Consider the following 24919-nt stretch of genomic DNA (forward strand, 5'->3'; position numbering starts at 1 on the left):
AATGTTCTTTGCTCTAAAATATAGTTTGTTTTGACATTGACTTAGTTGTTCTAGCTTTCTCTTTCTTCTTTCTTTCCTTTCTTTCTTTGGATTGCCGTTAGCAAGGAACATCTTTTCTATTTTTTATATTCTTTTGCTTTTAACCTATTTGTGTCTTTACATTTAAAGTAGGCATCATACAGTTGGTATTTTTTTTATTCAATCTGATCATTTCTGCCTTAATTTGGGGATTTTGGTCATTCACATTCAGTGTGATTATTGATGTAATTAGGTTTACCTCTGTCATCTTGATATTTGTTCTATTTGTGCCATCAGTTTTCTTTTTCCTCTAATTTATTTTGGATTTTTTGAACATTTTGTATGATGCCATTTTATGTATTTTATTGGCTTATTAACTATAACTTTTTTATTTGATTGCTTGCTTCAAGATTTGTAGTTACTTCTTTAAGTTGTATCTTCAAGCAATATTATACCAATTCACATATAGTATAAGAACCTTACAGTAGTATACTTTCATTTCTTCTGTACTGACCTTTGTGCTATGATTGTCAAACTCTATTCTTAGATGTTACAAACTCCATACTACATTATTACAAGTGGAAGGTCAATTATCTTTTAATGAGATTGAAATAAAAATATCTTATATCTTTATGCCCATTGTACTCTTATAGCTTAAACCAGTGTAACTATCATTTCTCATGCTCTTCGCTCCTCTTTATAGATCTGTTCTTCTCATCTGATATCATTTTCTTTCTGCTCAGGGCTTCCTTTAACATTTCTTGCAGTATGGTTTTGCTGGTGATGAATTCTTTCAGCTTTCACGTGTCTGGAAAAGTAGTAGTTAATATAGTAGTGAATATAGATTGGTAAGAGATCCAAGAACTGAAACCTATTCTATACCAGTATTAAGAGGTGGGAGAGATAAGGAACCAGTTTAAAAAAGATTAAGATGCAGGGGTGCCTAGGTGGCTGTCAGTTAAGCATCCGACTTTGGCTCAGGTCATGATCTCATGGTTCATGAGTTCAAGCCCCGCGTCGGGCTCTGTGCTGACAGCTCAGAGCCTGGAGCCTGCTTCAGATCTGTGTCTCCCTCTCTCAGTGTCTGATCGCACTCCCTATCTCTCTCTCAAAAATAAACATTAAAAAGAAAAAAAGATGGAATCACTGGTGAACTAGAATGAATATCAGAATATGATATGGTTTCCATGTTTAGTGGAAAATGATTTAAACATTACTTAAATACCATAAATCTCAAAATCCTTACCATCTCAGTCATCTCAGGGTTATTATAAAGAACCTAGTACCTTAATTTTTGTAATGGGCTGCTTTTTCCCAAAGTAGTTGTCTATTCCTATAATGTCCACAAAACGATTGGATTAATTGTATTAGAAACAAGGTAAAAATCATTGTCGTGTCTTTTAAGATGATGATTTATCTATAATTGGAACATTACCTATGGCATTGTGTGTTTGGGTCCAGATCATGGCTGCTAAAATGATCAGGAAGGGGATAAACATAACTAAAAATCAAAGACTCTTCATTTAGAGAAGTTAGGGTTCTTCCTGATTAATGTGATTGATGTCCACAACAAAGCATGAACACACTTTCCAGATTTCAAAAATGGAGGATGTTTCCAAAGTTTGAGAGAGCTAAATTTAAGAAATTGACATGAGGTATTAGATACGGAATAAAGTCATAGAAGAAAAGTTTAAAGGAGTTGTTTTAGAACAAGTTTTTCTAAAAGCTGGACAAAGGAATTGATCTTCCAGAACAAAACGATACATCTTTCTGAAGATAAAGACAAACTTAAGCTAGTAGAAAGTTTGCTTAAAGAAATAAAATTTTACCCTTGGAAGGTTTTCTGCTATGAACTTTTTTTTTTTTTTTTTTAACTTTGCCATCTTCTAGGACCTGCCTTGTTAATACAATGTGCAATCTATTTTAGCGTAATTGTGTATTTTATTATGAATGTAGTCAAACAAATTTCCCGTATATATTTTTTTAATGTTTATTTATTTATTTTGAGAGGGAGAGAGAGAACATGAGCAGAGGAGCGGCAGAGAGAGGGAGAGAGAGAATACCAAGCAGACTCCCACACTGTCATCACAGAGCCTGATGGGGGGGCCTGAACTCACAAACTGGGAGATAATGACCTGAGCTGAAATCAAGGGTTGGATGCTTAACCAACTGAGCCACGCAGGCACCCCTAAATTTCCCATATTTCTTTAAAACAATGTTTTGGTTTTTTTTTAATGTTTATTTATTTTTGAGAGGGAGGGAGAGAGAGGGAGACACAGAATCCGAAGCAGGCTCCAGGCCCTGAGCTGTCAGCCCAGAGCCCGACACGGGACTAGAACCCACAAACAGTGAGATAACGACCTGAGCCAAAGTCGAACACCTAACCAACTGAGCCTCCCAGGTGCCCCTAAATTTCTCATATTTCTAAGGAGAAGATCCAAACAGACAAGTTTTTGGCTAACTGTAAGGAAAATTTTTAAGGGTAGTCTTACTATATATGTATTTTAAATCACACATATAAGACACATAAATTTTAGAAAAAGAATGTATTTTTCATTGTGTAAAATAATTCAAGTATTCTCATTTGTTGTGGCATCCAGTGTCTTCAACACCATGAAAGTCACATTCGTTTTAGTAATACAGTTTTTGAGAGAATATTGTATTAATGCCCATTAAACAGTTTGAAAATACAGCATCTTTTGAAACCTTAACACTGGAAACCTTGTACCAAGCAACAAAAACTCATATATAATATTTGATTTCTTCTGTAAGTGTGTGGTATCTCCCGAGTGAAGCAACTTAAATTAATTTTTAAAATGATTTTTGAGACACATGTTCACACTGACACCTGTTGTTTTAAGGCCCTAGGAGTAACTAAAACTGTTCAAAATGTTGCCCTCCTTTTTAGTTAGCTTTAATTGTCATTTAGATAAGATGTTTTATCTAGCTAAGATCATCTAGATAAGAGATAACATTTAGATAAGATGTTTTTGAATGCATTACTAGTATGCAGATGAGTTTCTTTGACCCCACTTGTAGATAGACATTTTTTTTTTCAGTTTATTTATTTAGAGACAGCTCCCTGAAGGGAGCACAAGTGGGGGAGGGGCAGAGAGAGAGAAAGAGAGAATCCCAAGCAGGCTCCACACTGTAATTGTGGAGCCAGATGCTGAGCTCAAACCCACGAACCAGGAGATCATGACCTGAGCCGAAGTCAGGCACTTAACCTACTGAGGCACCCTGGTGCCCCAATAAACATTTCTTGAATAAACTGAGCATAGGGAAGATGTAAAATCGCAATCACAGCCCGATGTAAAGAAACAGGGAAATAACCTAACAAATACAATTTCTAACAAGTAGGATTTTAAACTTTTTATAACTTAGGAAGTTACATTAGGAAGATTAGGAAGAAGGTAGCTAAGCTGGAATTAGGGCAGTCTCAGAATCTCCCAGCCAGCCCGGTGTTCTCAGGTGAACTCATGACCCAAACAAGAGGATCCTTGAAATCTTTGGCTTCGCACACATGAAACTTTTTGAAAGATAAAGTGTTTGACCCCAAGAAGTGTGGGCTCTCTCAAGTTTTCCCAGATCTTCAAGGAGTCTCAAGTGTAAACATAAGACCCCACACTAGCCTTAGGGGACAGCCTGGAACTCCCTCAGCAATAAACTTGAATGGAGCACCGGAAAACCCCCAGAGCAGGCTAAAATCATTGGTGTTTCCCATTGAAAAAATGGAAATGGCTTTCTGTTTTTTTGAGACACTGCGTTTTCCATTGGAAGTATGCAAATGCTGTGAATCTCCTCCAGCTGTTCATGCATTTCTTGGGTGTAAAACAAAGTTACTGGACTTTTATTTTTCATTAAGTATGAAATTACTAATTATGAAATACTTATTTTCATATATGTCAGCAAATATGTATCAGCATATACATATAACAAGAAAAGAAAATTCTAATATTTCACAGCTACAGGAACCCTGGACTGGGTTTCAGCTGACAAGATTCTCGTCTTAGGTTTTGCCCTTCCATTCCTCAAGTTCCCTATGTATAGAAGAGAAGGATGAGAGATTAAACAGGAATTAAACGGGATAGTCCCTAAAGCTCTTTACAATTCCAAAAAATTCTGAATTTTTATCATTTTAATGAACAGAAATAGAAGTTAAAAACTCATTTGCAAGTTTACTGCTCCTTATGCATGGGAACTATTTTTACCCCCAATCATTTGTGATAATTACAGCTTTCTAGCCTTGAAGTCATAGGGTGCTATGAATTGGTAAAGGATAATAGAGTTTAGTACATGGTTATAAAAGTCCTTTTAGTACAGGGCTAAGTAATGGTGGGAAATGTGACCTCTACTGTTTAGTGAAAGATGTTTTTTAATATACAGAGGCATTGTTCTTTTTGGCATAATAATAAAAGCACCCATTATTTCTAGCATTTGGTTCTAATTGTATAGAATCAGTTGTTTGTCAGTGTGATATGACCCTGATTGCAATGTCTGGAGGAAAGGGGTGATTGTGGTTGTTGTAAGGACCCTAATTATAGAATTTCTTTTGCACTTTCAGAGTGAGCTTCATTTTTATCAATGCTTGTGAAGTCTGAGTAATCGAATTCTTTCAGGATTTGCTGTTGGATAATCACTGATGACATACTTCCTTTTACATTTTTGTGATTAAGTATTAATATAATTTGATCCAGGTGCTTTTTCTTCTTTGTAGTCATATTGTTTGTTTGTGAGAACTGAACATGTCTTTGTGCTCTGATTTATTACCCAGTTATTTACTTCCTGAAGGCCGTTATTAAGTTTAGAATTATTTGCTAGATTTTAAGATTTTTCTCTAGTATGTATTTTTTTTTAATGCTTGTTTATTTTTGAAAGAGAGAGAGAGAGGGGGAGAGCACAAATGGGGAGGGGCAGAGAAAGAGGGAGACAAAGAATCCAAAGCAGGTTCCAGGCTCCAAGCTGTCAGCAGAGAGCCCCACGCAGGGCTCAAACCCACGCACCGTGAGATCATGACCTGAGCTGAAGTGAGACGCTTAACCAACTGAGCCACCCAGGTGCCCCAAGATTTTTCTCTGGTATTTAAAAAGTAAAGTCCTCACAGTTATGAGCATATTTTAACATTTAACTCTTAAGGGGAATATGATACTTCTGTTGTAATTACCTATTGAAAATAGGACAATTCCTAAATTATCTTTGATTATTTTAAGCTTGATTATCACAATTTTGAAATCTATTCTTCCTTAGCCTTGTTTACATACAAATCTTTTCACTGTAGTTCGAGGAGAAATGAGGGTCCCTGAAGAAGCACTAAAGGTAAAAATTTTTTACTTATTTCCTTTGTAAATCCACCATTTGCTAGGGTCGATTTCACTCCTGGGTGTTTCACTTTCATTTTTAAATGTTTTGTAGCATGAGAAGTTTACCATTCAGCTTCAGCTGTCCCAAAAATCTTCAGAATCAGAGTTGTCAAAATCTGCGTGTGCCAAAAGCCTGGATTCAAAGGGAGCAGATACATCAGCAGAGGTGCAGCATAAAGCCGCAGAAGCACTGAAGTCTGAGGAAAAAGCCGTGGGTAAGTTAACCTGTTTGGAAATACCATATTTATACGTGGTTATGAAGAAATGGCATCCTTTGTTCTAAAAAAGTTGGCCATGTCCATATAAATTTGTAATAATGACAGTTTTAGAGTAGGTTTTAACATAGCCAACGCTTTCGTTAGAAAGCATTTTATAATATAATTATATATGACAGTTATATGTAGGTGTGTTTAATATATTTAAATATTTGAGAGAAATAAATATAGTTTTCAATATTTTTATTTAATGTTTGTCTGCTTTTTCTGAATTATAACAAGTGAATTAAAAGGAAATATCCAGGGGCACCTGGGTGGTTCAGTTAGTTGAGCGTCCAGCTTTGGCTCAGGTCATGATGTCATGGTTCGTGAGTTCAAGCCCTGTGTCAGGCTCTGTGCTGACAGCTCGGAGCTTGGAGCCTGCTTCGGATTTTGTGTCTCCCTCTCTCTCTGCCCCTCCCCTGCTCGTGTTCTGTCTCTCTCTGTCTCTCAAAAGTAAATAAATGTTAAAAAAAATTTAAAAATGACAATGAAAAATCCAAAAAAATAAAAGGAAATATCCAATGATATTATGTCATCATAATTATTACTGTATATATGATGTTCCAGGAACTGCTTTACATAAATAATCCTATTCATACAAAAACATTTTTTTTTTAATTAATAGAATAGGCATTACCAAATTTGCTCAAATATAAATCTACTAGTCATGTTAACATCTAGGTTAAATTCAGTTACTGTACAGTCCCCCTAGGCTTAAAAAAACTTTTTCATGGTCATTCATACCAAAACTTACTTTTGTCTTTTATCTCGACTTACTTAATGAGCCATTTCTGTATACCAAAATACTGAGTACACCTTAGCAAAAAGCTATTAGGTTACAGCAGTGTGCATTACTTAGATATCAGCCAGTGCAAAATTTCATTTATTTAGTCATGTCCAACATTGAATAAGGTCTGACACAAAAACTTAAGTTTTTCAACTTAGAGTACTCTTCACCTATCTAGACTATATGTTGTTTTCATTTAATAAATTAGCCAGGCAATTCTAGCATTCTGTAAAACCATTTTTTTTTCTGTTTCATATGCATTATACAGATTTTTTTTCACCTTTTCCAGATATTTCTGCGATGCCCCGTGGTACTCCATTATATGGGCAGCCATCATGGTGGGGGGATGATGAGGTGGATGAACAAAGGGCTTTCAAGTCAAATGGCAAGCCTGAAGAAAAAAGTCATGAAACCGGGACAGCAGGTAAGGAAAATCTCAAGACTGTGACATTAAATGGACATTTGGGGAAGAATTTGTAATTAAACAAAAATCTGGCAACTCTGAAAAAAAGATATCTACTACTCCTTAATTTAATAAAAAATGTTGATGAATGTCTTAATGATGTTGTCATTTTAAGTTTATTATGAATGATTCTCATATAAAGTATTAATTCCAGTATCATTTTATTTAAAAGGTTTTTCCAACTTATGAGATTAAAACTTGGAAAATAGATTAATAATGTAATTGAGCATTTAAGGTATTTAAAAAGAATTATTAAAATGTTTCAATTAGACCAAAATAGTGGGCACAAACGAATTGTGTGTTTCCTTAGATTCACAGGTATATAATCATGTTTTTAAATGAACAGTTTCTGTTATGTTCAGAAATGTGATATAAAATTAAAACTTATTTAAAACCTCAGTTTGCTTTGTTTGTTGGGATATGGTAGCAAGACTAGCCAAGTTCAGCCAGAATGAAAAATTAGTTCTGGGTCACATTAATAGTCAAGGAACATATTCTTGTGTTGCTGGAGGGATTTAGTAATGAACCAAGTGCCCTTAAGCCAGCAAGGGTCAAGATTTCCAGGAAATGAATGGAGGTGTCATTCGTCACGTAAGGACTTGGCAAAGACATCAACACCAAAGGGTGAAACGGGCAGTTTCTACAATAATGTCAGATAAGAATCCAGAACTGTAGGAATTGAACACAGGTACCAGGGAGCAGTCTGGAAAACCAAGTCTGACTGAGTCAAAGATAGATCCCAGCACAACTCTTCTCAATTTTCTACCTTCGACCCTAATTGTACAAGATAATAAATAAATTAATTAATTAATTAAGAACACTGTTCTTTAAATATGTGCTAATTTGACCTTGGACAGGTCTAAGAAAGCTGGCTTTATCAACTTGATTTTACAAGTGCCCCAAACTGAAGTTGTCAACTTTGCAAATAAATTCCCATCGTAGCTTCCTTGTTTCTCTCCACCAGCAGTTTTCTTCATGTCCAAGCTTAGAAATACTTAGTATTCATACTGAGTATCATTCAGCATTACATCAGATGCAAATAACAAATGCTACCTGAGACTGAACAGGAAAGAAATTTCCTGGCTTAAATAACCGTACCTCTTCAGGGTTGGCTAAGGCATCTCTACAGTGTCATCAGCAACTGGTTTTTCTCCCTTTCTCAGCCCTTCAGTCCACAGTGGGCGTATAGGGCCACATAGGGGGGTGTCTCCCCTCATGGCCATCTGTGTGAATGAAACTAAATTCTTAAATGATTATCAGCTTATGTGGCATGTCTCATTGAGTGTCATTTTTGCCAGATGACAAAAGCTGTTTCATAATCTTGGGATTATTTTTGAGTAAGAAGGAATTAAGTGATTTATGTTTGTGTTAAATTGCTTGAAGAACCCAGCCAGATTTAGCCTATTAGGTGTCTTGTGAGAGAATCTTATCTGCTTTCTTATGTTAGTGCAAGGATGTTATTGTTTCAGATTTATCATTGGCAGTTTTTACAATATAGGATGAGGGGAACGGTTTACTGACCTGAAATAACTTATGATACTAGCCGAGATTGTAGAATCAGTTTGAAGATGGGTACTTATTTAATTTGATCATTTTGAAAGTGTTATTAAATGTTTCCAGTTATGAAATATAAGTGATTCATTTATGCTTTAAGTATGCAACTTGTAAATACAAAAAGTGACTTGCTTCTTGGTTACCCATTATTAGAATGCAAAATCTTAGTAATTGTTAGGAGGGGGGAACATTTCAGAAAAGCTAATAGAGTATCTGCGACCTAGTAATTTGTTATGTCCCTCTCAGTGGGTCCACATGTATCTAGAATCTCCTACAGACCTAACCCTGGAAGCAAATGTATATACTGGAGCAATCTAATTCTCCAGAAATTGTCCGAGTATTTTTAGTCCAATTAAAAAGGAGAACTGCCCTCACTTTAGCTATAGGTGCGCCCAGGGCCTGCTAACTTGGTGTAAACATTTACGTAGGTTACATCTAAAGGTCTTCTAGTGTTGCAAAGGTGTGTTTGAAAAGAAGGTGTGTGCAGCTGTGAGGAATAAAGCTCTGGCTCTTTTACATTGATTTTCATCTAATCACACTAAATTTGGAAACTTTCAAGTTGTGACTCCTTTTGCTGTTTCCTAGTCTTTATTTGCAGTCCTTGAATATGCCAGGCTGGATGTATGTTGTAGGCTGAGTGAATGTGCTTTCATCATTGCCTTTAGCATCTGGAATTGAATATTTCTTAATTTCGTACAGAAGAATGAAGGGAATGGCTTTCTTGGAGGTGTATTGTCCCCATTTTCTCTTCTGATTTAGATAAGCAATTCTAGCATAATCAGTTATTAAATAGTTTTAAATACCTAGCAGTTGAGATTATGACAGACTATTAGTATACTCAAAATATTAGTATATTTAATATATTAATTTACTTAATTTGGTATAAACAGAACTGAGTTTGAAGGTAAATGAATGTTAAATTCACAGATTTCCAGAATCTGTTCCATCAGCGTTCTGAGATAGAGCAGTTTTATTCTTCTGTATTAATTTTCCCAATAATTTTTCTAGTAGGCCTACATTTCCCAAGTATAGTAGGTCCACACTTGATCCGTTTTTATCATCTCCAGAGAGATGAATTCCTTCACATAATGAATTTTCCAAATGACTGAACTTTTACAACTGACAATTTCTGTAAAAGTTTGACCATTTTCTATATTTCTATTAATGAATTACCCATATCACTGTGTTCTCAAGTGGAGAAGCCTGAATATGATACAAGTTTCTGGTTTATGACCCAAAGTCATCATGATGGATGTCACTTACTGCAGTGTGATACATCACATGACAGCCTTGTGAGACATTACGGGGTGTGGGACTGTTGGCCCTCTGCACAGAATGGTTCTGGACTGTTGTGGTTCTGAGCTGGGTCCCAAGATCTTGTTTTTTGTCTTACTCCTGCCATCTGTCTGACTCTTACTTCTTGGTGCAGTGTATCTTACCTTAATCCTCACTTCAGGTTTGCTACATGTGTCTGTGCAGACAGTAAAAAGACTCTTGAGTGAGTGACTTTTCTGTTAGTAAAGGTCATGAATATGGGAGTATAGGTGTTATTGTATCCTTCTTGAGTTTTTTAGAGTTAGTTTTTCTTGTTTCCCTAATTCTTAGCTATGTTGGAGAGTTGGGGAAAAGAGAGAAACATTTGTTTGTGTGCCTACTTTGTGCCAGGCTTTGTTCTGGGTAATGTACATTATGTCACTTAATACTGAACCTCACTGGATCATGACAGTGATCTCATGGATAGATACCATTATTTCCGATGAGAAAAATGAGAATTAAAGACTGACAGACACAGGATTCATCAGATCATAACATGCTGCCTTTCCCCTCTACTGTGCTACCTGATGTTGCAAGATAACTGATTTCTGGATAAGTTGTGTAAGTCTCAGGTTTCCAGTCCTTGAAGTAAAGGTGACTTGGATGTAGGACTAAGGGGTGATAACCTTTAAAACAGTGGTGTGCATTTGATCTAGGCTGTTTTTATGTGTTATAGTGTGAAAACATGTTGAAAGTATGTCAGTATTAACTGTGAACTTTTCCTTCACAAGGAAGGAAAATTAGGAAAATATTCCTTTAAATCATGAATGACAAATAGATGGTTAAGTGTTGTACCCCCGGAGCAGCTTTTCACGGTTTGGGCTTGCACTTCAGCCACATCATTTTATTTGGGTATCTGGTGGTGGTAGTAAGAAAGTACCACCCCTTATTCCCAGCCAGTATTATCCTGTTGCTAGAAAATGAGCAAAGCAGATAATAAATGACTGAGTGATTGTATACATGTGTATAGATAGATAGATACATAGGTAAGAGAGGATAGGTTTATAAGCCAGTTGTCCTATATGGAATTGACCAAGTACAGTACACCGTAATGAACAGGAAATAAGTCCATGTATGAAAAACTACAAATAGCATTTATTAGTGAATTCATTAATACATGGGAAGTGCCTAATTTTACTGTCATGGAAATTTTAAATGACAGGCCTTCAGAGTAAACAGAATGCAAGTGAACATTTTTTTATTAAGATAAAGATGAATTAACTCTGAAAGAAATTTTTAAAACTTGACTTAGGTTATTTAGTCTTGTATAATCTCTTCTTCCAATTAGCATGTAAAATTTTTGCTTTGATGTATTTTCTGATGTACATTTTTCATTTTCAGTTATAAGAAAAATTAAGTATACTTTGATAAGAATAATTTTTACATTGAAAGTTGTTTTTGTTAGATACTCTGTTTACCTTCTGTGTAGTGTTTTGTTTTGGGAGGCGGGGGGACTAGAGCTTGATGTTCTCTATACCCTGTTCCACACCCTGGATGACAGCAGTGTTGCTGTCCCCTTCTTGTTACCTGAAAGCAAACAGTTTGATGTTTGTTTATATTCAGAGAGTACTGCCAAGAATTCAATTACAGCACCTGAAGAATCCCATCAAGATCTAATATTCGATGCTTCAAGAGACCAAATATTACTTCACTTAATTGGGGAATGACTGGAAACAGCCTAGTCTCCCTGTATTGTCTTTCCTCCTAATAAATTACCTGCACACGGTTTTCCCATCAATCTGTTTAAAAACGGAGTACTTTTATGAGCTTTAGGAAAATGTTTTTCATTTGAACTCTTTATCATCTTAATAATGGCTATGGTTCTTTTGCTTCCTGAAAAATAGAGCAGCTTAATCTTTTTTATTTCTTTATCTATTTATTTTTTGCATTTGTAGTATCTGGTAACACAGTTTACAAAAATTTTTCAGTTATCATTTTCATTTATGTATTTTGTTTACTTATTCATTTACATATATTATGTATAAATGCATTTTTATACCTTTATATTCATTTCTGAGACAGCAGAACAATAGTGACAGCACCCCAGCGTTGCTCACTTCTTCTGCCAACTCTGGTTGTTTTGATCTGAGATTTAATTCAGCTTTCCTCCAAGAATTCTTGACACTTGTGCATATTCTGACACATGTATAGACATATACGTGAATTTTCTTCTGGGCTTATTGGCTGGCAACTAAATTTTCTATTTTTAACCTATTTCTTTCACACTGCTGCTTGGATCGCAGTGCTGCAAGCAAACCATGTTTTATCTTTAGTTATTCTTTCATTCTTTACAAAATGTATCCATCTTCTCACAAGGATCGCACATCAATGTTATTTTTGTAATTCGAGAAGTAATGCCTCTCAGTGTCATGGTGAAGAATGGTAAGTGGAATAATTACTTCTAGAATATTGCTCACATGGTGACCTCATGTTTATTTTACTTTGTGCAGAAGCTGTACTTTTTGTTCATACATATTTCATCCTCCTGACTTGATAAGGAAATTCCTATTTTTTTTCTGTCACTCTAAGATATGCATGTTGAACGTGCATCTCCATCCACATTTGATTTCAGTTCTTTTGCACTTGGATGATTTCTGGATCCAATTTGGAAGAAATACGGTCTAGCCATGAAGGATCCATCTCTTGCTGTCGTGGCTTCTCTTGCATCTTCTGTTGGTACCTGAACGCTGTGTTTATAGCCGACATCTCTTCTCTCTGACATTTGCCGGTTTTTCATCCAGGCTCTGATCTGCCTTCTGATTCTCATGGCGTAATACAAATGGCCATGATTATATTTCCTTCTGTGCTAGAAACTCCCAAATATTTTGAATTTTCTCTTATTTTTTTATTAGGGTGCAGCATAGATGCCAAGCACGTTGAGGAACAATCTGCAGCTGCAAGTGAAGATGTACTTTTCCCTCTCTGTAGGGAACCGAGTTACTTTGAAATCCCTACCAAAGAATTTCAGCAGCCATCACAAATAGCAGAGAGCACTATTCATGAAATCCCGACAAAAGACACACCAAGTTCCCATACAGCAGGTGCAGGGCATGCTTCATTCACCATTGAATTTGATGACAGTACCCCAGGGAAGGTAACTATTAGAGACCATGTGACAAAATTTGCTTCTGATCAGCGCCACAAGTCCAAGAAGTCTTCTCCCGGAACTCAAGACCTACCAGGGATTCAAACAGGAATGATGGCACCGGAAAATAAAGTAGCTGACTGGCTAGCACAGAACAACCCTCCTCAGATGCTATGGGAAAGAACAGAAGAGGATTCCAAAAGTATTAAGAGTGATGTTCCAGTTTACTTGAAAAGGTTGAAAGGTAAAGTGAATTACTTGATCATTTCAGAACTTGCTGTTTTGTGACAAAGAAAATTCAGTCTTCACAGTTACCAAACTACTGCTAGATAAAAAATTATATGGTAGGAAACTTCAGCTCTTTCAAAGCTTCCTGTTTTGATTTTGAAGCTCAGAAGCAAACCATACTGCCCATATCCACCTTACTGATTGAAAATAGTCTGCTTTCATTTTCTTGCCAAAACCAGATTGGTTTTGTGAATTTATATTTATGCCATTAAAAATATTTCTTTTCCTATGGAAATAAAAGATTCATTCAGTTCACCTGTGGAATTCCCTTAGAAGACCTTTCTTATCGCTTTCTTGACTTAAGGAAAAGATGTGTTCAATTCTGTTCTTCTCTATTGTGATACTTCAAGTGAAATGTCTGTCTCGATTTTGAAAGAAATTTTAAGCCATTTGATAATGGGCGAGAAGTTCTACATTAGTAATAATAGTCACATTGGGGTTTTTTAAATGTTTATTAATTTTCTGTGTGTGTGTGTGTGTGTGTGTGTGTGAGAGAGAGAGAGAGAGAGAGAGAGAGAGAGAGAGAGAGAGAATCAATCCGAAGGAGGCTCCACCTGCCAGTGCAGAGCCCGACATGGGCCCCAAACTCACTAACTGTGAGATCATGACCTGAGCTGAAGTCAAGAGTCAGACACTTGCCGACTGAGCTACCCAGGTGCCCCAGTAATACAGTCACATTGTTGAGAAAATGTTTCAAACTTTTCTCAGTGGTTATTCGTGAAGCAAAATTCTTGGTTTAGAGAACAAAATTCTTGGTTTAGAGATACTGGGAATTAATTGAATTAAAAATGTTTTTGATATTAAAACTTATGAAACCACAATTGAGTGTTTATTTGTGAAGTAGTCAGTATATGCTTTATTAGTATAACACTTGGCCAAAATTAGTCAGATGTCTATACCTGTACAACAGGGTATCAGCTGAATAATTTTTCTATTGTTTTGCTCTATCTTAATTACTCTATCTTAATTTTATTTCATAAGCTATCATTAAGAGAAATGACTGCATGCTAATATGACCATTCTGTTACTATACAAGGAGTTAATGAGCTTTAACAAATGCTAATTGAGGTCACTGTATCCCTAACACTTCACCTGGGACTTAATTATGTGGCAAGTACTCAGTAATTTGAATACACAATGAATGACTTTGCTATCAATGATAAGACGAACCCTGGCTTAACCTGTACTTTATGCCCTGGGATTTTGGTCAAGTACTGAAGAAATACCTGTTCTGATTTGCTTCTAAGACATTTCAGGATAGTGAGGTGGTGTGATTACCTAATTCTTTGCTGGGGCCTATTACTAAATCTAATTATAATCATAAGCAATTGCCTGCATTATGCTCTTCATATTGATTGTTATCTTTTGCCTCTGTCAGATAATATTAAATTCATAACTGAGAACTATATATTTACGTATAGGTGAAAGCTCACAGATAAAAGCTACCCATCTGTATGCTGACCATTTGTAAGAATCAATAAATAGTACTGATATCCAAGTGTAATATAAAAGGTAGCATAAATCTTGACAATTTAGAAATGACATGGTCTTTCTCAAACTACTTTTAATAAATGTGCCAAAAGTGAGCTAAAAGGTTATTTTAAAAGTTGCCATTTTAAAATACCCTTATCCCTTTATTTTATAACTGTTTTTTTTAGTCATCATAAGCATTTTCTGTATTAGTTATTATTTTTAAGCCATCATTTTTAGCCATTCTCTTCTTGAACAAGGCCCATCTGTAAGCCTGATTCCAAACAGAGGCATTAATGCCCATAATCACACTGTATCTGTGCATTAATGATATTTAAAAATTTTACCAGAAATTATACAAATTGCTGTTTTCCCTCAAAGTTGATTTATGGGTAGACACATGTTCTACTGTATTGCCATCACTCAGAACTCTTCTTTTGGATTGGCCTTCAGACCATTTTACAAAAAAATATCTTTGTGAATATAACTCATTTTTGGTTCAAGATAGATCCATTTTATTGCTCCAGTTATATTTATAAATGACATTTGACTTTTTCCCAAAGTCAGATATGCCATCATTAGACAGAATTTCCACAATCTAGGTAGGATGTTGAAAGTGTATACATAGACTTTAAATAAAGGCAACAATTTTACATTAATTAGACTTCCAGCAATTATTTGAATCAGTCTCAAACATTAAAAGTAAGTAAAATAAAAGCAAAAACCTTTGCTCCTACAAGAGTAAAGTGCACACGCTTTGGGACAGTGAAGAAAATCATGCTCACAAAGCCCGTACACTTTTCCCTTTAGGAGACTTGCAGCTTCTTTTGACCACAACGTCTGACCTGGTACAGCTAACCTACCCCCAAAAATACTGAACAGACTTCAACATATTTAGTCGTGGTTGATGGTAGACAACACAGAAACTCGGAGAGGAGAGTTTCCCAGTGATTTTTGTTGTTGTTGAGTACAAAGAGAAATTGCAGTTCTTGCCAGGGGTCTCCCCTTTTGTAACACTGAAAAATACAAGAAGGAATAGCAATATTCCATGAAAGAAAATGGCTAACCCATAAAAAGTTTTAAACTGTAACTTAAAAAATACCAAAAGGACCCAACACCACTTAAGTGCCAAATTTTACACGTTGGTACAAGAGCTGAAGTCTTGTAAAGATGGTGTTTTCATGTTGTATATGTGTGCTGTGTGGGCTATTTGGTCTTATTGGTACAGAAATTTAGAGTTTAGTTATTACTGGCTCTTGGAAACTGGATTCCTTTCCAGTTCAGCCAGTGCAACAATAAAAAAGATTGTAAAATAGCATGTTTTCAGTGAGTTTTATATTTGAATTAGTGGTTTACTTTGGTTTTGCGTTCCATTTGCTATCCCTGATTCCTTGCTTAATTGCCTGAGGGTGGGGATTCCATTAATTAAACACCTGTTTGGGTTTTATTATTCTTTTCAGATTGCATTTTGAATAATTGCTAATTTGAAGAAAGATTTTCAGATTTGTTGTTGTATCTGATGTTTATGACATTCGTCAGTTTTGTTTTGCTGGGAAGTGCCTCCCTTCGTGTTGGTTTAATTCTCTCCCTTGGCTTCCCTTGCCTGTGACTTTTTCAAAACATTACCCTTTTCTGTGGATTCTTTCTAGCTTCTGAGTCTTCTCACACCTTTTATGTACATTTTTGCAACTAGTCTTCTGTTAAATCATTAGCACCAGTTGGTAACCTCTAAGTACATTTAAAACAAAAAACAAAAAAGAACTCCATGAGTATTAAAATTCCCCTTTCTCTTTTGGATGTGTGCCCTTTGCCCCTCCCAGCCAATGCATCGTCCAGTTCTGATCATTGTCTTGTTTGTTACTACATTATTCAGCAGGTCTTCAGATTTAGAATTTGTAGCCCAGAAAAGGTTTAAACTCAGACTTGGGACTGGAAGCACTTTTCTTCCAATGAAGCCATCATTTAAGCCCTCGTTTGTAATTCATTCAGTCTAAAACTGAATAATTTAGGAAGCATAGAAAAATTCTTGACCTTCAAAAAAATTTATGCTATAATAATATAAGTATCATTTGATAATTTCTTCTAATGTACTTATTTAAATACTTAAAATTCTAAATCATTGAAAACAAATATTTCTCTAATGTTTCACATTTAATCCCTAGTAGAACTATGAAGGGTAACTATGAAACCTAATGTTTCAAAATTCAAACATATTCTAATTTGACTCTATATGCTTTATAGAGAAGACAGATTTTTAGCTGGTTATATTTAGCACCCTGCCATTTGCCCAGAAGGTGGTTAGATTTATATAGGATTTCATAGACGATGCTATTCTGTGATAGGCCTTTAGCATGCTTTATTTAACTCTTTGAAGCCACCAGAGTTTAGAGCACAAATGTAAATTTGCAAAACTTCTCATAGCTAGAAAGACACTTGTAGAGAAGTGTATAGTAATTGGTGGAAACTACAAATTTGTATCTTCGTATTAAAATTTTGTATACTTTTTATAAAAGTATGCTGTAGTTTTAGAAGTATTAAACATTGTCAAAATTCACCACATTTTATGGCATTTGTGTTTTATTCTACTGTGTAGTGATAAGCATCTCAGGAGGATTACTCTCTTTTCTCTTTTCCTCTCAGGCTAGAAGCCAATTTTTGATTGCTAAAGAAGGTATAAGGTTTGGAGGCCGGATTAACGTTTATTAATGTTATAAATACAGATTACCGCAGATGATATAGCATTGCTTATCTGTTAAGGCATTAATGAATCATTAGAAAGTTAAAAATTTGGAGAAAGAAAAGCAGTCCTATTCATTTATTTATAAAGGACCTCATTGTTGGTTGAGAAAATTTGAATGTGAGTGTTGCAGTTGAGGGGAGTTTGCCGAGCCTGTTACTGAAAGGAACATATGACTGGGGTTGAAGAGGGGGAGGGGGCCAAAAGCAAGTAACACTTTTGTATACGCGTCTAATTTTCTACATGGGACTTTTTCCTTCCCTATTATGTGGCTTCTGTTTTGTGTCCAGGAAATAAACATGATGACGGTACACAGAGCGATTCAGAAAATGCTGGGGCCCACAGGCGCTGTAGCAAGCGTGCTGCTCTCGAGGAACACTTAAGGCGGCACCACTCCGAACAGAAAAAGCTGCAGAAGGCCCAGGCCACTGAGAAGCATCAAGACCAAGCTGTTGTAAGTCAAACTGCTTTTATGATTGCATTCTTTGACGAAGACAATCCCAGAAAAAGACGTTCCTACTCTTTTACTCAGAGTGCGGGAATCTTGTGTCAGGAAACTACTTACTCGACACCACATACAAAACTTGAAAAAGCAAAATCTCCAACAGCAGATGCCAAAGTGGTTTCTTTGTCTTTCCAGACTAGCTCTACGCATCACAGAGGGGGGCATGGTGTTCCACATGGGAAATTGTTAAAACAGAAATCAGAGGAGCCATCGGTGTCCATTCCCTTCCTACAAACTGCATTATTGAGAAGTTCAGGGAGTCTTGGGCACAGACCAAGCCAGGAGATGGATAAAATGTTAAAAAATCAACCTACTTCTGCCACTTCTGAAAAGGATAATGATGATGACCAAAGTGACAAGGGTACTTATACCATTGAGTTAGAGAATCCCAACAGTGAGGAAGTGGAAGCAAGAAAAATGATTGACAAGGTAAATAATTGAAATTCGGGGATGGTGGTAGTTTTCTTTTGGTGTATTTGACTGTTGGAAATTATTGGAGGGTCAGCATGAAATGTTCTCATGCAGTCAGCGGCATGGGAACTTTAGGATTTTGTGAGGGAACTGCAAAACTAACAATAAAACCAAACTGCTTTCTGATTTTATTCTGCTGATATTCTGAACTTACCTAACTTCCACATGTAAAGTCCTTTATGTTTATAAGCTGTTTGGACCTTTTAAAGTTGTGTAAATATAAGGTAGAATTTTAAAACCTTGTACTTTGTGTGACCATTCTCACTCTGTATTTACATAAAAAGCCAGGCTGCTCTGCCCCTGTTAATATAAACATAAACGTCACCCGATGATATTCACCCGTGAATCTTGCCTACTGGTTTCATGTCAGAAATAGGTGAAAGTGTGTATGTTTTAGTCCATTTTGTTCTTTGTCCTTATTTTCTTTTCTTAATTTCTGTTCACTGCTGCCTTTGGAGATAGAAAAGAAGTGTATGGAAACAAAATCTGTTTCACTGTGATACTCTGAATTCAGCCACTTAAGTGTATGCCCAGCCATGATGATTATTTACATTTTAGACGTGTTCTTTGATGTTATTAGTTAATGTGCCTAATGATTGTGTTGTTTGGTTTTAAAAGCAGTTTTTAACAATTTTGCCTGTAGTTATGGAAAGTTGAATTTAGGATCAGCTGTTTGTTTTACCGTAGAAAATAACAGCTTAAGTTTGGTTACGTGTTAACCTCTTGTTTAAGTTCTTGTTACTCAGTGTGAGCAGCATTAGCGTCACTTAAGAGCCTACTAGAAATCCCAGAGACTCTTAGCCCTGATCTAAACAGGCCGAATCAGAATCTGCTTTAAAAGCAAGATCTGCGGGTGGTAATTCGTATGCACCTTAACTTTTGAGAGGCACTAGTTCAGGTGAGGGGTTCACGGAGCGGGCTTTCAGGGAGTCGAAGAGGTCCACCTTTGGGAGGTAGGAAAATTATTAGGACTTTTACTTTTATTTTCTTAGTCTTTATTTACATGTTGGAGTGTGTTCTGTAGTGTATGCAATCTGTTACTACACAGATAGACATGTATATAATTTATTGAGGAACACATGCTCAAAATTGTTTACTGTTGGAGTGTATGACACCAAACTTTCAGAGACCCACTAGTCTAAGAGAAATAAAGCAAGTAAGAAGCAGATGAATAAAGTGAGTTTTCCAGTTATATTAAAAGAAGTCTAAGAACATTCTGTCTGGTCATTGAGGACAAGGATATTGCTATCTAAAATACTGTCACATGCAAAATAAAGGAATAGGTTTGAAAAGGAGAATGATAAGTTTTAGAATTCAGATTAATAATGATTTTAATCCTATTATGCCTTTGTTTGGTTTATGGATATTATGATCATAGTGGTCAATGTTTTCTCTACTAGGTTATTTCACGGTGAGGGATTATATTGTAGTATTGAAGAACATGAGCGTCTGCAGGCAGATAGATCTGCGATTAAGTTAAACTCTGCACGTACCAGATATGTGCCCTTGAGTAAAGTAACCTCTTTGAACCTTTCTTTTTTTCTAAAATGGAAGAAAGTTCACCAGGTTTTATAAAAAGAATTCAAATATATAATTCAAATAATACATAATGCCTGTCTTGTAATAAGACATCTAAAAATGTTAGCTATGTTATTACCCTTACCAGGAGTCTCCACATAATGGATCTCTACACAAGGTATGGATAAATGCTGGAAAGTGTTTTCAGCCTGAAAGAGTCAAATCTGAAGCCCAAGGGGAAGTGCAAGGGAGCAGCCTGTCCAGGATAGCAGAAAGCCAAAAAACAAGTGCACATGACCCTTAGGAAACGGCTGGATGGAAAGGGTGACCACACAACCTGGTGCATACCTGCTGTGTGTAATTATCATGAGCATTTTTTCTTCAGTGGCAAATTATATGGTAACACTGTGGATAGAAGAGAAAACCAAGATTTTAAAGCGGGATTCCTTTAAGGGAGTAATGGTTCTATGTGAATGGTCATTCCTAGTTTGCATAAACCAGAAAACAAAGCTGCCCATAACTATAGGAAACAGTCACTGATTGTCTTGTGAATACAGAGAAAAAGAGCTGTGAGTCTACTCCTTGTGGTTAGAGCCAGAGGCCAAATTAGGTTAATGTCAGACTCTGGGAAACAAAAGCAGGGAAGCAGGAGTCAAATGTGTGAAGAAGATGAAGTAACCTGCAAGTGTGGAGAAAACAAAGACCAGGACTAGCCCAGAAGTGAGTGCTCTGGGAGGGTGTAGCAATACATGCATCATATCAAGTTGCTTGGATGAGTTCAGGTGTGTGGATAGAAGTTGGGGCCTTAGCTGCTTTCCATCTAAATTTCATTGTTTGGCCCTGAAAACTTGCATTTAGTCTCTTACCCTTTTCACTCCATCATTTGAAAACTGGTTTATTTCATTGATTTGTTTTCACAGCCTTTATTCAACATCAACTGTATGCCAAGCTTTGTGTTAGAAGAGAGAGGTTCAAGTTGAAAAGACAGAGTTCTTCCCCTCGAAACATGAGTCTGTAGAGGAATGGAAATGCACAAGTAAAAACATGAATTAGAATAGTAATGCTGAGTGCTTTGATAGACATAAGCTATTGGAGGAAGGGTGCCAGTAGCCTCCAAGAAAAGATCTCAGGTTAAACATCCCACCTTCAGAGAAGTTTTTGGCCGAGCAGTCTAAAGAGATCTGTGTAGGCACTCGCTGTCAAGTCAGCCTGTTTGATTTTAATCATAAGCTTTATCACTACTTAACACTTTCCTATTTATTCACCTTCCCACTCCCCCAAATACGTGTGCACACATGAATGTAAACTCCTTAACTGTGGGAACCTAGTGCCTGGCATTTTATATGTCTTCAATACGGAATTTAATTGCCAACCGAGCTGATTTTTAAGCAGGTGGAATCAATCCCATAACAGGCATGATAAAGTAGGGTTTTTCAGAAATATGGAGCACTCTGTTCCAAATATGGAGCATGAGAGTGTGGAGGACCTGTTCAGAGGACCACAGTTATTTTAGACAGATGAGATCAGACTAGATATTGAAGGCCCCTGTGTATCATACTAAGGACTTTAGATATTTTAATGCTGGAGGAGAATCCCTGAAAACTCTTAAATAGGGCAGTGACATCTAATCATTGTCAGAAGTGTGAAGAATGGATTGGAAACAGAAAGCAATTAAAAAGCTGCTGGTGTGTCCAGTATTCATTTGGATAGAAACATCTGAGTCTTAGATAAGAGATCTGGGCTAAAATACTAAGTTGGGAAATATCAAGGAGTAGCTCTGTGCAAAATAATAGATGAGATTACTTAGAAAGAATGTACAGAGGGAGAGGAGACAAAGTATGAAGTTCTTAGCAACACGAGCATTGGTGGACAAAAGGAATAAGAGTGAACAAAGGAGGCTGAAAAGGATTGAACACAAGAAACAGAAAATAGCACATTGGAATCAAAAAGCAGTAAGCCACAGTATCGCATGATAACAGCATTGAATGCCTCTTCAATTTTTCCCCCAAATACATCATATTCCTGGGCCTAAACAAGTTAATTAGAACAGGTATAATTTAGGAGAAGTTGCATGTAGTTAAAATAGGATCTCTTTAAAGAAATTACCAAGCTGAAATACTGTATCTTTGTTTTTCTGTGCTGGTTGTAGTCAGAAGGTAACCAAAATATCCCCTCACCAAACTCCAGGTTATGGGATTACAGCATTTTGGTTCATGTTGTTGTTGTGTGGTTGTCAGTAGGTAGCCTTATTTTATGCATTGTCCCCAAATTCACTTCTTTTTATAACACAAATGCCTGTTGTTTATGAAGACCTCTTAAGTTTTATGTCTAAGCTTACATGGAGATGCGCTATGATAAGAAAATGCTGTTCACTGCCTGGATGAAAGGTAACTGCCTTCCATAGTACTGATAGCCTCCCAGCCCTCCCTTGTCTGGCCTTCCTCTGGGATCTAGAGAACCCATCACAGTAACCAGTTTCTTCTTCCCACTCCTCTATCGAAACAGACCCTGCTGAGGGAAGAGGAGGATGTTATGAGGGCAATTTCCTAGTCTTCCAGGCAAAGGGAGAAAAACTTGTAGTGAGAACAGAAAGCTAAATATTAAATTAACAACAAGAAAAAGAAATTGGTCAAAAAAATTGGCTTGAGGTGCTCTTTTGAAAAAAGTACTTTCCATAAGTTTCCTGCCTTGAGTTTTGATTCCTGTCCATATATCCCCCAAAATACCTCTTCTCAGCATAGTCTTTTCTCTCATGGGCCTTGTATCTACTGGTGCTGCTCTGCAGGCAGCAAGTGGTAGGGAAGAATCCAGAACCAGGAAAACTATGACAAGACTGGAAACACAGGATGAAGAATATCTACAGCCCAAAGAAAGTCAGTGCTGAGAACCTGAATCCAGCTGTAAGCAGTTTGGAATAGGGGATATTACAAACCTTGAAGTCCACAGCAAGACTTCAGATCTGACCAAGTCAGAGCCAGGGGAACCCTGATAAACCTGAGTCAAAATCTGGGTGACAGTGCCCGACGGAACACAGAAAGGCAGCACATCCCAGGTCCACTCAGACTCAGGGTCTGACACGCGTGGGAACTAAGATGAGGAGATCAGCTCCGAGCCTTGAGTAAGAAGAGAGGACCTTGATAACAGGCAGCATTTTGATTTGGACTTCATGTTTGCTTCCACTTTGTGCCAACCCAGGAACAATCTGAGTTCCCGGGCCAAAGCAAACAGCAGTTCTTAGCCAGCAAATTCTGAGGGCTTCGTTTTTCTTCCTCTTATACTAATCTTTCTTGCCCTCTCTTCGCTGATCATTTTTTTCTTTTAATCTGTATCAATTTACTTTTGGTCACTGTGATTATGGCTCCTTGCCCCTTCTCAGCTCTCCTTCGTAGCCCTCCTCAGGTACAGGAAACCCTCTCCTGCTGTGTTCCCAGAGCTTCACAACTGAACCCTCACCTTACTTCATCAGTTGAAAGCTTAACGTTTACTAGGTTTTCCCCCCTTCCTTCCTGTGTTATTATATGAAATCCTGCTGATTTTCCTGCTTAACAGTGCTTGCCACCTAGAGTGCTTTCACACACCTAGCTCCTTCTCCGTACTCATGCTCAGAGACTTTCTCTCCCCACCCTGCCCAAGTAGCCCTGGCATTCACCTCTGCTCTCTCTGTATCACATTACCATGTTTTATTTTCCTTATAGAACTCCCCTCTAGCTAGTTTATTTCCTGCCTGGCCTTTCTAGAATGACCCGGTTTGTCAGATCACTTCTGTATCTCTTGTGCTTGTTAGAACGGTGCCTGGCACATAGCAGACACTCAATCCCTTTTTAATGAATGGATGAGAAAGAAAACTGCATGACCTGCTTTTTAATTTCTGTCAATATTTGTATGTGGTTAAGCTATAGATAAGCTGCTTTATTTAGTGAATTTGTGGATTGGTCACTTTCAGCCAGTCCTCCACAAACAGGTTTTCCTGTATTTTTTATTTGCTGAAACTAGTTTGTATCTTGATCCTAACATAACTTGTTAACATGGGTCGTTTAAAACCTTGATGTGTCATTTAAAACCTTGTATGTGTTATAAGCTTCGCTTTGTCAGTAGAAAACTGAGGAGTATAGGTTGTATTAGAAGAAATACATGTGTTTAAGTCTTAGGGGAGTTGCCTTGATTAGTAGGAGACTGGGCATGCCTTTACGTTTCTAGCAATACCCAGCTAACAGCACTTAGAAATCGCTTGGCAAAGAAAAGGTAACATGGTCATTGATGAACAGCCATATTTTAGACACGAAAGGAAGGAATGCATGTCAAGAAAATGAGCCATAAAGAGAGAAATTGGACATTTTAAGTGTAGAAGCAGGAGATTAGACCTGAGCATAATTTGAGGACGCGAAAGGGGGAGCTAACAGAAGATGTTAAGCAGTGCTGGAAAGGCAAGAGGTCGTGGATATAACTCCTAAGGAACGGAAGAGTCAAGGCGCACGGGGTAGGGCAGGGAGAGGGCAAAGTTCTGAGAGCATGTTTTTACCCAGACAGAAGTAAAAAGGAACAGGATCAAACTAGATGGTGACTTTTTTAAAAAAACTGAGGTAAAATTCACATAACTTTCACCGTTTTAGCCGTTTAAAGTGTATATTTCATTGGCTTTGGGCACATTTACAAAGTTATACAACCACCAGCACTGTCTAATTCCAGGACATTTTTGTCACCCCAGAAAGAGACGCCAAACCCGGTTCCGTTTCCCCCGGCCCCTGGCAGCCACTAATCTACTTTCTGTGTCTGGATTTACTTCTTCTGGGCCTTTCGTATATAAATGGAAGGTCATACAGTGTGTGGCCGTTGGTGACTGGCTGCTTTCACAAGCATAATGCTTCCAAGGTTCATCCTTGATGTAGCATGTATCAGTATTTCATTCCTTTTTGTGACTAATACACCATTGTGTGGATAGACCACATTTTATCTGTCCATTCATCTATTGATGACATTTGGGCCATTTCCACCTTTGGCTATTGTGAATAATACTGCTGTGGACATGCATGTACGCATGTTTGTATACCATGATAAAATATAAAATGTCTCTCTTATAAATGTCTCTCTTAAC

At 36.9% G+C, this 24919-nt stretch overlaps 1 protein-coding gene across 12 annotated transcripts in view; it reads left to right on the forward strand.

Annotated features, from left to right (window-relative positions):
* CEP170 (centrosomal protein 170) overlaps window positions 1-24919 on the forward strand; it is a 125955-nt gene that overhangs the window by 60577 nt on the left and 40459 nt on the right. For 9 of the 12 annotated variants that reach the window (XM_047840465.1, XM_047840460.1, XM_047840464.1 and 6 more), the window contains 6 exons: window positions 5276-5334; window positions 5431-5593; window positions 6712-6846; window positions 12606-13082; window positions 17624-17787; window positions 17974-18267. In XM_047840465.1, the coding sequence (XP_047696421.1) occupies window positions 5276-5334; window positions 5431-5593; window positions 6712-6846; window positions 12606-13082; window positions 17624-17787; window positions 17974-18267 (1292 nt within the window). The remainder of the gene's footprint in view (window positions 1-5275; window positions 5335-5430; window positions 5594-6711; window positions 6847-12605; window positions 13083-17623; window positions 17788-17973; window positions 18268-24919) is intronic. The other 3 variants (XM_047840469.1, XM_047840467.1, XM_047840468.1) reach the window with 1 other exon arrangement.

Source organism: Prionailurus viverrinus, chromosome F1, assembly GCF_022837055.1.
Source record: "Prionailurus viverrinus isolate Anna chromosome F1, UM_Priviv_1.0, whole genome shotgun sequence".
In the NCBI taxonomy this organism is placed as follows: Eukaryota; Metazoa; Chordata; class Mammalia; order Carnivora; family Felidae; genus Prionailurus; species Prionailurus viverrinus.